We start from the raw sequence: 14468 nt of genomic DNA, 5'->3' as shown, positions 1-14468 counted from the left end.
TGTAGGTAGAAAGGAAATAACAAAGTAAAAAATCTAGAGAAGGTAGAAGTGTTAGGCATAATTTTCAAAAAAATAAAAATAAAAACAAAAAATCAAATGGTTATCAAACGGAACTTTAGAATTTTGTTCCTAAATTTCAAATATTTCTTAAATTTAAAAGCCTTTTAAAAAGAATCAATTTGGAATAAAATTTATTTATAAATACAAATAAATTAAATTATTAGTTTATTATTTAAACGTTCAAGTTTATATCTAATATATTCGAAAATTTCAATTATTTTTACAATTAATAGAGTAGAGGATTTGAATCTCCGATCTTGAAATATATATGAATTAACATCTGAATTTGGATCGCATTTTTTAAGTTATGAATGTATTAGACGCTAAAATAAAATTTAGCCTAAATGTGAAAATTAGCCTAATATAACCGTACGAATGGAGAGGGGGTAGTAAAGTAATTTCAAATTGAACGGTTTGGTAAATAGGATCGAAATGGGAAAGGAAGAAAGAGGTTCCGAAACATTTGCCCTATAAATTCACTCGGTCGTCTTTGTTTCGTATTGAAAGTTGAAAGGAGAGCGGTTAAGTCAATAAGGTGACTGAGTTCCCTGGACGGTTGCCGGTGACAGTCCGGTGATGGAGGGCGCGGCCGCTGCCGAGATTGGTGCTACCGCCGCCGAAGGAGGAGGAGTAGATGCATGCGATGCCGTCGCTTCCGTCGCCGACTGCGGCAGCGGGGACGACGCAGTGCCGATGGTAGGCGAGGGAGAAGCAACTGGTGGCCGTGGCGGCAAAGATAGAGTGAAGGGACCTTGGTCTCCTGAAGAGGATGCGATACTCAGCCGCCTTGTGAGCAAGTTCGGTGCGAGGAATTGGAGCTTGATTGCTCGGGGAATCGCTGGGCGATCCGGAAAGTCTTGCCGCCTTAGGTGGTGTAATCAACTCGACCCCTCCGTGAAACGCAAGCCATTTACTGGTATTAGAATCTATTCTTGATCACTCATTGGCTTGGCTGATCCTTTTACTTCTCTTGTCGGCCTGATTTCGAATGATTGTTAGTGTTAAGCGGCTGGAGAAGAGAATTGAATTATTTGCTTCTTGATTTAAAATTATGACAGTTGATCTCGGTTGATTCTACGTAATGTATATTTTTCTTTCCGAAGGCTAAATTTTTTTGTTGGACATTGCTCTATTTCTTAATTTATCTTTCCTCTAGTAGGGACTATAATGAGTTGAGCTGCCATCATAAATCAATGAAAAATGACATTTTTTATTCTGTTCTAGTTCAATGGGAGGTTATCTAGTCGAGATGAACAGGAAGAAGTATGACGTGGATTTTATTATTCTTATTTTGCTTTCTATTATGGTAACAGTCTTTATGAGCTAAATTTAGAGATCAGTAGGTTCATTGCTATGAACTTCAACATTCTCTGTGTAAATGTAGAAGTTTTATAAAATCATTCTCAAACTTTCAAGACTTCAGCATGAGGCTTATGTGATCTAAACTATGTATTTAGATTGTTAATCAAACAAATGAAAAATAATGAAGCATATGGCATCACGACACACCTTTTCTCTCATAGTGTTTTTATGTGACATGGGCATTGTTCCTGTTATTTATCTGTATTGCAAGAATCAATGCTTCCTTGGGTGTGTAGAGATGTGCACTTGGATAATTGATCTTGGTTGCGTCCTCTTCTAATGGTGGTCATTTTATTTAAACTAGAAAATTGTGCAATTGTGCAATTTTATTCCTAAAAGTGGCTTAAAGATCCAAGTGTTTCCAGATGAGGAGGACAGGATCATTTTAGCAGCCCATGCTGTACATGGAAATAAATGGGCCGCAATCGCTCGGCTCCTGCCTGGGAGAACAGATAATGCTATAAAGAATCACTGGAATTCCACTTTACGACGTCGATGCACAGAGCTTGAAAAAATCAAGTTAGAATCTGGGAACGTAGTGGATGATGCTAGTTTAGAAAAAACTAAGGGATCATCTGAAGAAACCCTTTCATGTGGAGATGTTAATTCCTTTAAATCCTTGGATGGAAAAGACGCCTGCTCACGGGAGCATTTGGATGATCAATATGAAGACAAGGTCCCTATTGCCATTGAGGGCCAATTTACTCATGAAGTCAAAGAACAGCCAACTCTTTTCAGGCCAGTGGCTCGAGTAAGTGCTTTTAGTGTATATAACCCTTTGGATGGGCAAGAATCTTTGAGGCCATTTTTACGACCTGTTCCAATGCAAGGGCCATTGATTCAAGTGTCAAAACCAGATGTTGAAGCTAGCAAATTTCTTGAAGGGGTTTATGGTGATCGATCAGTGCCTCATCAATGTGGTCATGGTTGTTGCAAGAGTCATAACCAGGGATCTCCTCTTGAATCTTTATTAGGGCCAGAATTTGTGGACTTCTCAGAGCCTCCACCATCCTTCCCCAGTTTTGAACTAGCTGCAATTGCAACTGACATAAGTAACCTTGCTTGGCTGAAAAGTGGATTGGAGAATGGGAGTGTTAGAGCAATGGGAGATTCGGCTGAAAGATTAAATGGTTCTCAGATGCAAATGGGGCATTTATGAGAGACGCTCACTTTGAAGTGGGAAATAATAGGCTAGCTACTAGCAGATATGATTGATTTTAACAAGGATTGTTTATGTGATTCCTACAGACTACAAGAATTGCCCTGAATTTTATGGCACCAATGGGACACACTGGATGGAGTTTACTGGATCTGTACTTTGTTTTATGATTAGTTAGTTTTACCCTTTCCCACCTGTACAGCTTGTCTCGGCTGCTAGGAATCGTGGACTAGAGGGGAAGTAAAGCAACCCTCATGTCGAAGTTTCCTAAGTCCTTTGTTATTTTTGTCTCAGACCACAAACTCTTGAGTTTGAAAATTTTGTGAACACGAACGAAATTTTGAGGTGTTGAGAGGGCCAAAAACTTTGTCACCGACATAGTACCAAGTTTCTTGTAGCATTGTTCCAGCCGATGAGCATTCCTGGATTCTTTTTTTATGACTGTACAATGGAAAGGTATGATTCTCTTACCTCAGCTGCATATGCTTGTTCTTGAGGTCACTAGGAACTAGGATTCGGTACAGCTTTTATATTTTAATGGATGTTGTTTATGTATTATACGTATAACCTGATTCTTCGATCATGTAACATAGTCCCTTCTCAAACCCAAGGCTTGTATGGACAAAAAAACATGGGTAATGGATACGGGCAGTTACATTCTGCACTTTTACTCTCATAACAGATATGTAGGTGCTTGATGTGAATAGAATATGTTCTTGAAATGAAAATTCCTTAGGCTTCTGTGATGTGAAAAGCTTTAACACTTTTATTATGTCTGAATGCCAATGTCCCGTCTGGTACTCAAATGGCTACACATGGCCTCTACTCCATAGGTTATCTTAGAAATCTCAATTTGACGTGTTTCCTTATTTTCTTTTTAAATTTTAGAGATGCAGCATCAATTCATTGGATTTTTCCTCTCCCTTTTTCCGTCCCTTTTCTGTCTCTCTTGTTTACTCCCTTTAATTTTCAACTCTCTGTTTCAGGGTGAATTGAAGTGACAGCTTTCGTCGTGGTAGAGTAGAGATCCAGAGATAAATCTAACTGCTCGTTAGTTTAAATTTATCATAACTCTGAAGTCTGAATCCATTTCTATCTAATGGCTGATGATTGTCATTGGAATATAGATAGATCACTATGATTTGTGAAGAATTTGAATGTTCAATTTCGTGATAACGTGATTGGTTATCTATATTTTATCTGTTCATAATAGAGGTAGTTTTCATATGCGTTCACATATTCAATTTTATCAATATTTGTTGAACTTATGTTGATGAACAGGAGCCTTACAAATTCCCATCTCAAAGTTGGACACTTGTCCGCATGGAAAGGTTGGTTTGCTTCGACTTTACATCATTTCATTCATCTGACTTATCTGCATTAGTAAATGTTATGGAAATACTTCATGGGATTTGAGTATTGTGGGCTGATTTCTGGATTGAGGGTTCTGTTTGATGGTCATAGGAATAGCTGGAGATATATGAGAATTAGATGATTCAAGGTAATGATATGTTAGACAGGAATTGAATCCTTGGATCTGAAAATTAGAGTTAAGAAATGATGGATTTATGAAGTTGCTCCACAACTGAGAGTAAAAGTTCGATTCAACTGGTTGGAGGTTGGAAACGGAGTTGCAAAAGTTAAGGATTATTAAGTCCCGTTTGATAATGATTTATTTTTAATTTTGTTTCCTTTCAATTTTTCAATTATAGTTAATAAAGAAACACTATAGTTTCTAGTTAGAACTGAATTACAAAACATGTATTTATATTTATTGGCTTAATTTTTGAAAAATAAAATATCAAATAGTTAATCCAACAGAACTGGAATGTTTTTGCATCTTAATTGATCTATATAGAAGTGATGGTTTATCTATTATTGGGAACTACTATAGTAATGGACTTGGTTTCCAAATTCCAACTGCTCGATAATTTGTTTGAACTTTAATCAATCAAAATAGGTTTATTTTATTTTATTTTTTTTCTTTTAATGGGAACAAGTGAGGTGAGAGGTTTTAAACATACGAATAAGTTGACAATAAATTAAAATAAAATATGCGTCTCCATATTTTGTATTTTGAAAAATTATTTGCTTTTATCACATGTCTATATGAATGAAACATGAAAAACAAGAATTTGTGAGCAAAATTCCACAAAAAACCATAACAATCCTTTAATTTTCTTTATATATTTGATGAAAGTCTCATTTTTCTTTACTAAGTTCTAACAATCATACAGATAAAAGAAGAGATAGAAACCTGGTAAATTGGAGATTTTTTAAAAATATTTGGTAACTCGGAGGTAAATTCATTGAAAGTGGTCGTCACTTTTGTCGCATGGTCAACATATATATATATATATATATATTTCCTTTCTAATTGATTGATAGTCACATCAAGCCATGATAATCCACTAGCATAAAGAAAAGGACGAAAAATATATGGGTTTGGAAAAGAAAATTGAAGGTTAAATTATCAAAAATACAAGTCTAAACTATGATCTCGGTTTGATTATATCTTTAAATTTGAAAAGCTTTCATTTTAACCTTTAAGTTATTTCAAAACAACTCTGGTAGATCTTGACAAAAAAAATCTCTTTATATGAACAAATTTAGACACACATACATGAAAAAGGAAAAAAATAAAAATAAAACAAAACAAACAAAACAATGATACTGAATCATACTTGTTGTCGTCTTTTTATTTCAATTCCACATCTCTATTCTTTTTTCTTTTACTCATTAACTATTTTCCTAACCCTAACTTTCAAATTTACTTTTTGTATGTGTTTAGATTTGTTTACATGAACAACACATAAGTAAATACAAACTTCTTCCTCCATGAATTTGACGACGAAAGCTTTAAAGTTTAAAATGATTTTTTTAAAACTTCGAGAGTATAGTTGAAACCAAATCATAGTTCAATTATTCAAGTGTATGTTTGATAATTTAACTCAAAATTAAATTATAAGTTTAGTTCATAAATATTTAGGTTTGTGTCAAGTATGTGTCTCTGAATTTTCAATTTTGTAGGTAATAGATTTTTAGACTTAAAAATATGCTAAGAATCATTGAATTTTCAATTTTTTGCATTACAAGGTTTTAGACAACAAAATTCTAACAAAGTCCTTGGATTTTTTAATTTATTAATAATGTGTCAAACAAGTTTCTAAATTATCAATTTTGTGTGCAATAAGTAGATCCTTGATCTATTTAACTTTGTTAAAAAAATCAGTGAATGTATTATACACAACATTTAAATTTTAATTCCTTATCAGACAAACGTTCGATTTTATGTCTAATGAGTTTGTTAATTCTAGGATATATTAAATATGTTTTAACTTTTTCAACACAAAATTAGAAGTTCAATGAGATATTTGATACTTTTAAGTAAGGACGAAAATATCTATGGACATGTCGATATATCTATTTATATATCCATAAATTGAAGAATTCAATTTCCATATTAAATATCTATAGATATCTCCAATATATATTTAAATACTCGTAAAACATACAATAAAATCACTTATTTAGTTTAATATGAATAGGAATACTAATAACAATATCCATAACTTAACTTGAGCGTAAACACAACTTAATTATTAATCTAAATAAATTTTATAAATTTTGTGACTTATAAAAATATCCATCGATATCGATATTTTATTGATATACCCGTCGACATATCCATATAATTGTAATCATCAATATTTTAATCTTGCTTGTAAGAGGTGTTTGGGGTGTTGAATTGAGTTTGAAGTGCAAAGTTGTATAGTTGGAGTCCTTCAATAAATATACAAAAGAGAATAAGAGGAAAAAATGTAATTTGTTTTTATAAATATGTAAACTTCATTGGTGAACACTACTGAAATTAGTGGAGTTAGTTATTTAATACTATTTATAAAGTTGGTGGATCAAATACTCTTGTAAAGTGTAAGGACATATTAAATACAAAATTGAAAGTTCAAAATTTATTAAATAAGCTTTATAATTAATAAAAGAAAACTATACAAAATCATAAAAATGGAGACTTAAACCTATAATTTAATTGGAAAGAGAATTGGTGTTGAGATGGAAGAATTATGAATAAAAATTATATAGATAATGAATTGACAATCCTAAGAAGAAATATATAATAGAGTATAACTGATATAGAACATGTTATATTCTTCCACTTTTACATATGGTGTAAAATAAAAACTTAAATAATTAAAAATTGTCAAGAGGATATGACAAAAGGGGCATTGGCTTTATATTAATGGAATTGAAAAATATTTAGATGCATTCTGGATAATTTGGTATAGTTGCTTCAGTCGTTACATTTTTCTCTTTTGTTTTAAATTTATTTTTTATAATTGGTAAGGATGTTCAAAAAACCCCATGATCCAAAAAAATCGATCAACCAAATAGGTTGGGTTTGGTTAAAAAATATGAAAATTTTATGGATTCAATTGATTCATAGTTTCACCTAAGATAACTCAAACCAATCCAAATTTATTATTAATTTTAAAAGGTATATTATTATATTTAATTTCATAAATTGTTTGAATAATTTATTCTCTATTAACTCTTAAAAATAATTTTTTCACACTTTAAAAATAAAATTTCATAATATAAATTGAAATTGAATTACAATTTTAATTCAATATATAAAAATAATAAAGTGAAATTCGTAGATATTAATATTTTATTTATTTTTAGAATAAAAATTTAAATAAATGACTTAACCAACGTGAATCAATCCAATCCAAATGTGTCAGGATTGAATTGAGTTATTTGAGTTAAAAAATTTACAATCAAATAATCGGATCAGATCTAAAAAATGATTTAATCTAATCCGATCTACGAATACCTCGAATAATTGCAGAAAATTTAAATGTCGAAATGCACCCATAATCACTGTTGTTGTTAGAATATTTTCCGTCTGGCAGAGAAACAGTCTTTTCTTTTTCAGAGTAAAAAAAAGCCAATTCTTCATATTCCCAAAAACATCCGCAAAACAAGGAGAGCAGCACAGCAAAGCGACAACTCCCAACACCAAATTCAGTTCATTTTTATTATCAAACTCCTTCTTCACACTACTAAATATGAAATCATCGAGTCCAATTTCACAAAAATTTCCTCTTTTTTCTCCTACCCATCTTCCTTTTCCTCGGATTTGCCTTCTTTATAGCTAAAATTCACAACCCATCTTTGGATTCTCATTTCTTTCTGAGCTTCTGATTGTGGGGTTTCTTAAAAATGGCAGCTTTGGAGACGGCCGGAGCTGATTTGGAAAAAGGGTGGCGGCAGACGGCGGCGGAGAGGGGAAGTGGGGTTGGTGAAGAAGTGAAGGTGAATAATTTGGAGAGGGATTGTAGGATTTGCCATTTGGGTTTAGTGAGCAATAGCAATGAGTTTGGAGTTGGAATCGAATTGGGTTGTTGTTGTAAGAATGATTTGAGTACTGCCCACAAGCATTGTGCTGAGGCTTGGTTCAAAATCAGAGGAAACAAGTGAGTTTCATTTTCAAATTCCATCTCAACAAAAATCCCCGAAATCATTTTCATATAAACTCTTTAAAAACTTTTAAGTTCAATGTTTAAGATATAAATTAGTTAAAACTAAATACTAAATTAAATTTTTTTATTGGGAAGGTGGGTACTTTAAGAAAGATATTTTGATGCTGTTTTAGTCAAAAGGAATTGAATAGAAGAGGGAATTAAGTGAGTGAAGCATTTTTTAAGGAATGAACTTTGTCTCACTTTACCAACTCTCTATCTTGTATTAATTATTCTCTTGCCTTTTATAAACATTGGAATCCAATCTTGCTATATTTTTTAACTGTCTTTAATTTGTGTTGATTTGATATCAAAATAAAAGACAAGTTTTCTTGCTTGAAAATACAAATAGAGTTTTATTTTTATAAGTGTTTGATATAAGGTTTTTTTGTTAGGACATGTGAGATATGTCATTCTATTGTAAGAAATGTGATGGTAGTACGTGAACCCGAACAAACAGAGCAACTCCATGAGTCGAACAATGGGACGGTATCGACAGCCACAGTTGCAGCATCGGTGGCTGCCACTCCCAGTGGTGGCCGGAGCTTTTGGCATGTTCATCGAGTCCTTAATTTTCTTCTTGCTTGTATGGTATTTGCTTTTGTCATATCTTGGCTCTTCCATTTCAATGTGCCATCATAAAATTGAGTGGAAGATTTCAAGAAGAAATATGTTCAGAGTTGCCAGAAATTTGATGATGGATGGGATGGGATGGGTTAAATTGCTTAAATAGTCTACATTTTTTTGGGAGGAAAAAATAAACGTCAAATCTCAAATGAGAGAGTGCATGTCAATTATTTAAACTCACTTAAGCGGAAATTTAAATTCTAAAACTTTTTTTTTTCTTTAAAGAAAAAAGCATATCCAGGTTTTGATAGTTAATGTCAACTCTAGTAACAAAAGTTGTCAAATTTGATACCACGGGGATAAAAAAGGTAATTTTTGTAGGTACTTATATATATAAATCAGATTTTAGAGACAAAAATACATATTTTTCCAAACTTTGACAAAAGAGATGCAGTAATTCTGAGGGGAGAAACCCTACTCTAACTTTTCTGTCTTTAAGAAAACAAATAGGGAATTTTCAAAAATTAAAGAAAAAAAGAAAATTATTTACAAAAAAAAAAAAATAACAAAATTTTAATCTTCTTTGATAGAGTCATCAATGTATATCAATGATAGTTTATCAATATTTTTTTTGTTATTTTGTAAATAGTTTGACATTTTTTCTATTTATGAAATTTTTCCAAACAAATATGTAAAAATTGAAAATGGTTTAATTCACCGTCAGTCCATGAACATTCATATGAATAAAAATTTAATTCTTGAACTTTAATTTGTATAAATTTAATCCCTAATTTTTAATATGTAATTATTTAGTTTTTGTACTTTAAAATACGTCACGATTTACTCCATGTGAAAACTATTGTTAAGATTTTATACAATTTCTTATCTAGGTAGGTTAATAAACTCATTAGAGACTTATTATGTTTACAAGCTACAACGTCTAGAACATTAAATAAAGATCGATACTATTTTTTTACGATAAGGATTAAAGTGTTACAAATTTTAAATTACATAAATTAAATTATTACATACTAATAAAATACAACTAACTTGTTTAAAAAAAAAAAAGAAAAAAAATACTTGACTAAATCGTTATCGTTACATCCACAAAAGTTCAAGACCAAAAGTGATATACTAAATCGATTTTGTATTTCACCATTTTCTTTTATCTATGTCTGCTTATTCCAATATATTGTTTTCTTCCAAATTTAATGGGATAGTTGAATCATAGCAAAATGGATAATTAATTGGTCACAAGAAACCACAACAATTTTTTCCAGTATTTTTGTGTGTAGCAAATGGTCAAGTTGGCAGAGCAAAACTCCAAAAAAAAAAAAAAAAAAAAAAAAAAGAACTAAGGGAATAAAGAAGACAAAATAGATACAAGAAGCTATAATAGATAAAAGGAAGGGCATAAAAACAATGGAGAGAAGAAACACCTGTACAATTCTTTGATCAATTTTTGTTCTTTTTAGCTTCAAATTTAGTGCCCTCTTTTAGAGCTTCCTGGGCATCATTCTCCATCCCAAGGCTGAATAGGCAAGTTGCTTGAAGATACAAAGCAGTTGCCCACTCTGGAGATATTGCCTGAGCCTGCATTGCATCTCCTAGAGCTTCTTGCCCCATATCACTCATCAGGTAAGATAAACAGCGTCGAGCGTACACCGTCGGCGATACCATCGTCCCGCCATCAATGAACTACAGAGAACAATCATTTTGGTCTTACATTACGACTCCGACGAGTCCCTAGAGGGTTCAAGAGATGGCTCAAAATGAGGTCAAGGAGCACTCACTTGGGTATAGCAATCAATGGCAGTTGCAAAGTCTCTAGCTCTGAAAGCTGTATCTCCATGTTTCTTAGAATTGAGAGTCTCCTGCATTTGACTGGTCCACATTTGAAAGGAAAGCTGAAAGACCAAAGAAGAAGTTGTATGGTTATTGTAATGAGATTAGCATTTTGAAATGGAAAGTCAAGTATATATTATTGGTAGTAGCCGACCTCGTTGGCAATTCCCTCATCATCCTTGTACCCATTCTTGTCCAGCATTTCATGAATGGCAGTTAGATCCTTTCTCAAGCACGCTTCGCCAAAGGGTGTTAATGATAATGGTTGGGTTGACGCTGCATTCTCAAGTGTGATGCCCATCAAAACGTACGATGGAACCTGCTTGAAAACGATTGATCAGAAATCCAAGCCTTTTAGGAATTAGAAGACAACTCCAACAAACAATGAAATGTGACTATTGACTATTCAATAACCATCAAATGGAACCTCAAAAACTCAAAGAACGTTGCCCAGCTTTAATAAACAATATAGCCAGCAGATCAAGAAACCTGTTGCCGTAGATGAATCTACTGCAACTCTCGACTAAAATAAGATATCTTTATAATTGTACCCAGTGCAAACCTCTGAATCTTTCTGAAGTGGCATGAGAGCAGTCACGAGAGACTTCGCATTCGGCCTCTCACGGGCCTCATACTGTAAACAGCGAGATGCTAACCTCACTAGCTCAGTTCCATCATCATTTGAAAAATGGCCCTCCAATGCAGAATCCATCAGCATCAGGAAGTTTTTCCCACGAATTAGATCGAGTGCCTAAGTTCATACAAGAACAAGCATGCATGATGCACATACTTCTACAACTTTAGGAAGTGGATTTTAGTTCAAGGAAAGGTTTCTTAACATGGGTTGTAGTATGAAAAAATGGTAGATGTTAAATCAAGGATCATTTGTTTCAATATCAACTATACTAAAAATTCAAAAGAAGAAAAGGAGAACTTACATGGCTGGGAGGGATATGCTTGCCACTAAGAAGATCTAGCAGCAGAGTACCATAGCTATAAACCACACTTTCCGGTGTCACTCTACCTGCCAAAAAACACATTTATGCATTCTATATAACTATGAAGAAACAATTGACAGCATGCTACACATGCACGCCGGTATTTATTCTCTATGTGCCTTACATTACACCGGTATTTATTCTCTATGAGCTTTACATTACAGGTTTGGCACAGTAAAACCCTCAGGAGAGATGCCAAAAGCACAATCCCATCTAAAGGACGGTAATATTTCTCTTGTGATGAATGCTTTCTTGAGATTAAAGATAAACATGGAGCACTGGTTGTTCAATGTAACATGTGGTACAGCAATTAACAGATGTTTTAGTTCGTCACCATGTAGGATTCCCTCAAGTATAAGAACCTTTGAGCTTTATGCATCAGTGAAAGAGCATATAGGAATTTGTATATTAAGAGTTTAAACAATGTTTCCCTTTTTCCCTTTCTGGGCAGATGAAGTCCAGAATGGCAAGAAGAATATACCTGTTCTCAAATACTCTGGAGGAGTAAAAGCCAGGTTTGTACTGTAACTCTTTCCATCCCTACTGTTCTTCATAAGGCCAAAGCATGACAGCCTGGGATTACCATCCTAACCCACATAACAATCCAAAATTACAACACTCGATTCTTGAACATAAAGCTCAGCAGAAATGACAAGGAAGAAAATACACACTTGATCAAACAAAATTCGGTAAGCGTTTAGATCGTGGTACAAAGCTCGTCCCTTGCCACTGCAATATTCCAAAGCTTGTGCTAAATACAATGCCACCCTCAACCTCATCGCCCATTTCATCGGATGTGACTCCCCTGGCATTGACATCGTTAGAAAATAAGAATAACTACTAACACACTCATATTTCTTTCACTTTCTAACATTGGCTCCACAAGTTTAGCAACATTTCATAGTCAATGTACATTAAGGAAGGAACAAGATTGTCAAATTAGGCAGTGTTTGGTTGGTGAAGGTCGCATTTCTTTGAGAAAGTTCCTAATATTTCACAAACAGACAGGGTTTTACATGATTTGGATGATGAGTTGAGAGCTAATTAAGATAATAAAAACAACCATTATCCTTGTAATTACAATAAACTCCTTGCAAGGGCTTACAGTGAAAGAGATGTTTGGCTAGAGTCTCATTAGGCATAAACTCTGCTACAAGCAACCTCTCTTCCCCTTCACAGCAACATCCAATCAGATTCGCCAATCGCTCACTCCTCAGATTTCCCACCGATCTTGCTTCATCCTGAATCACATCCATTACCATCCAAACCAAAAACCAATCAATTTCAGACATTAATTGAGCAAATAAAACGCACTAAGAGCATAAGAGCAAGTTAACAAACAAGAAATTGGCGAGAATCGGGCCATGCGAGCTTGTTAAACCGCTTCACGGCGATCCATCGGCCATTATCGAGCTTCCCTTTGTAAACCACATTAGGAGCTTTCTCCCCATGCTCCGACACTATGTTCTCCGACGAAAACCCACCGGTAGCGGCTTTGAGCCGCTCGAAGCTGAACTCGCTGAAACTCGGCCATAAGTTCCGGTCGTTTTTGTTCCCATTTTCTGCAATCAATGGTGAAAGGAAATCAACATTCTCAGTCGCAATCACTAAACAAAACCATAAAAAAGCAAAAAAACAACTAATGGGTTCTGATGACTAAAAACACAAGATACCCAGATCAGAGGACTCCAAAACGGAGGGTTTGAGGTTGGAGTGGAACCAGCAAAGCGAGAATTTAGAGCAACGGGCCCCCATGAATGGTGGAATATGATGAAACTGTGAAGAAAAAGAAAGAAGGGAAATGAAGAAATTGAGAGAAAATGATCAAAAAGCTTTCATTTTCAGAAACAATCCTTCGATTTCTTCAAATTTGAGTAATAGGTGAAAAGGGTGAGTCTCATCTTATGGATCCAATATCTGGTTGTTTCACACTCTCGTTTCTATCTGTATTCCAAATCCTGCTGCTAATAAACTTTTTCACTTAAAAAAAAAAATAATTTTTGCTCATTCTCTCTCTTGCATTTTCATGTGAGTTTGATTTTGCAAAAGAGTGTTCGCTTTCTGGATTCAGCTTTTCCTTTTCTAATCTCATCATTCCACTCTTTCTCTGTTGCATCTTTCTCAATTTTCACCCATTTTTTTCTTTTCTTTTCTTTAATCTCTTTACAAAATTTCATTTCTTTTTTTTTTTTTGAAAAGAGGAATTAACTTTGGGAAGAAATATCAAAATTGCTCCATTTTTTGTCAGCTTTCATTGAAAAGTGGCAGTTGAATCAAACGGTCAGATTTGTTTAATTCTTTATGAAAGTCAAACAAATCAATGACGTAAAGCCCTCTGTTCTTTTTTTTTTTTTTAAACTCACCAATTGGAATTAGAAATTTGAATTTTAATGGAAAAGTGATGGGCATAATTTGTTTAAATTGTAATTTGCTTGATCGTTTTTATGTAGATGCCAATCCTTTTTCTTAATAGGAAAAAATAAATTGCTTCTAATTATTCAACTCTGTTGCAAGCTGTTTGAGGCATTGAGATGATATAAGATATGGGAAGTTCTGATGTCTGATGAGTTATAATCGAATATGAATGATCGAGTATGTTTAAGTAGATATACCGAAGAAAAATGACGGTAAAATATGAAACACGTTCTGAAAATGGACCCACAAACAATTAAAATCGGTGAGGTAGGATAATGGGCCTCCAAACACGGAGACGATATGATGTGAGGATATATCATTTCATGTTGGACCCCCAAACAACCCCTTGAAATTACACCAAAATTAAAAAGTGAAATTCTTATAAATTGAATAATCCCAAAATAGATATTAATATTTTTAAAATCTTGGATTTTTTAAAACCAGTTGAATATTTACCTTTAATTTAAGTATACCCAATAAGAATTTTTGTTATTAGGTATACTTAAATTCTTACTTTTACTT

At 33.4% G+C, this 14468-nt stretch overlaps 3 protein-coding genes across 3 annotated transcripts; 2 read left to right on the top strand and 1 right to left on the bottom strand.

Moving 5' to 3' along the window:
- Positions 1 to 505: 505 nt before the first annotated feature.
- On the top strand, positions 506 to 3793 carry LOC120074504 (transcription factor MYB1). Its single transcript, XM_039027654.1, has 3 exons — positions 506 to 976; positions 1788 to 3037; positions 3568 to 3793. The coding sequence occupies exons 1-2, from the start codon at positions 637 to 639 to the stop codon at positions 2579 to 2581; spliced, it is 1134 nt and encodes a 377-aa protein (XP_038883582.1). The 5' UTR covers positions 506 to 636; the 3' UTR covers positions 2582 to 3037; positions 3568 to 3793.
- A 3707-nt stretch (positions 3794 to 7500) lies between these two features.
- On the top strand, positions 7501 to 8924 carry LOC120074413. The gene is made up of 2 exons (XM_039027530.1): positions 7501 to 8076; positions 8517 to 8924. Exons 1-2 carry the CDS (start codon positions 7823 to 7825, stop codon positions 8761 to 8763), a joined length of 501 nt encoding a protein of 166 aa, XP_038883458.1. The 5' UTR covers positions 7501 to 7822; the 3' UTR covers positions 8764 to 8924.
- A 1145-nt stretch (positions 8925 to 10069) lies between these two features.
- Positions 10070 to 13688, bottom strand: LOC120072593 (serine/threonine-protein kinase BSK6-like). The gene is made up of 10 exons (XM_039024989.1): positions 13205 to 13688; positions 12873 to 13093; positions 12637 to 12772; positions 12203 to 12336; positions 12013 to 12118; positions 11472 to 11557; positions 11096 to 11284; positions 10688 to 10852; positions 10482 to 10595; positions 10070 to 10386 (listed from the first exon to the last, which is right to left on the bottom strand). The coding sequence occupies exons 1-10, from the start codon at positions 13284 to 13286 to the stop codon at positions 10144 to 10146; spliced, it is 1476 nt and encodes a 491-aa protein (XP_038880917.1). The 5' UTR covers positions 13287 to 13688; the 3' UTR covers positions 10070 to 10143.
- Positions 13689 to 14468: the final 780 nt, after the last annotated feature.

The sequence above is a fragment of the Benincasa hispida genome, chromosome 3, assembly GCF_009727055.1.
Source record: "Benincasa hispida cultivar B227 chromosome 3, ASM972705v1, whole genome shotgun sequence".
In the NCBI taxonomy this organism is placed as follows: domain Eukaryota; kingdom Viridiplantae; phylum Streptophyta; class Magnoliopsida; order Cucurbitales; family Cucurbitaceae; genus Benincasa; species Benincasa hispida.
Note: the sequence above shows the minus strand (reverse complement) of the source record. Positions and strands in the feature narration are given on the sequence as shown.

Bases quoted from the DNA above. Each gene is read 5' to 3' on its own strand.
- LOC120072593 (XM_039024989.1), bottom strand. From the start codon at position 13,286: ATGGGGGCCCGTTGCTCTAAATTCTCGCTTTGCTGGTTCCACTCCAAC. The intron at 12,773-12,872 runs GTTTGTTAACTT...GATGTGATTCAG, and splicing joins CCGATTCTCGCCAATTTCTT to GATGAAGCAAGATCGGTGGG. The intron at 11,558-12,012 runs GTATATTCTTCT...GTTTTTTGGCAG, and splicing joins TCCAGAGTATTTGAGAACAG to GTAGAGTGACACCGGAAAGT.
- LOC120074504 (XM_039027654.1), top strand. From the start codon at position 637: ATGGAGGGCGCGGCCGCTGCCGAGATTGGTGCTACCGCCGCCGAAGGA. The intron at 977-1,787 runs GTATTAGAATCT...AAGTGTTTCCAG, and splicing joins GAAACGCAAGCCATTTACTG to ATGAGGAGGACAGGATCATT.
- LOC120074413 (XM_039027530.1), top strand. From the start codon at position 7,823: ATGGCAGCTTTGGAGACGGCCGGAGCTGATTTGGAAAAAGGGTGGCGG. The intron at 8,077-8,516 runs GTGAGTTTCATT...TTTTTTTGTTAG, and splicing joins TTCAAAATCAGAGGAAACAA to GACATGTGAGATATGTCATT.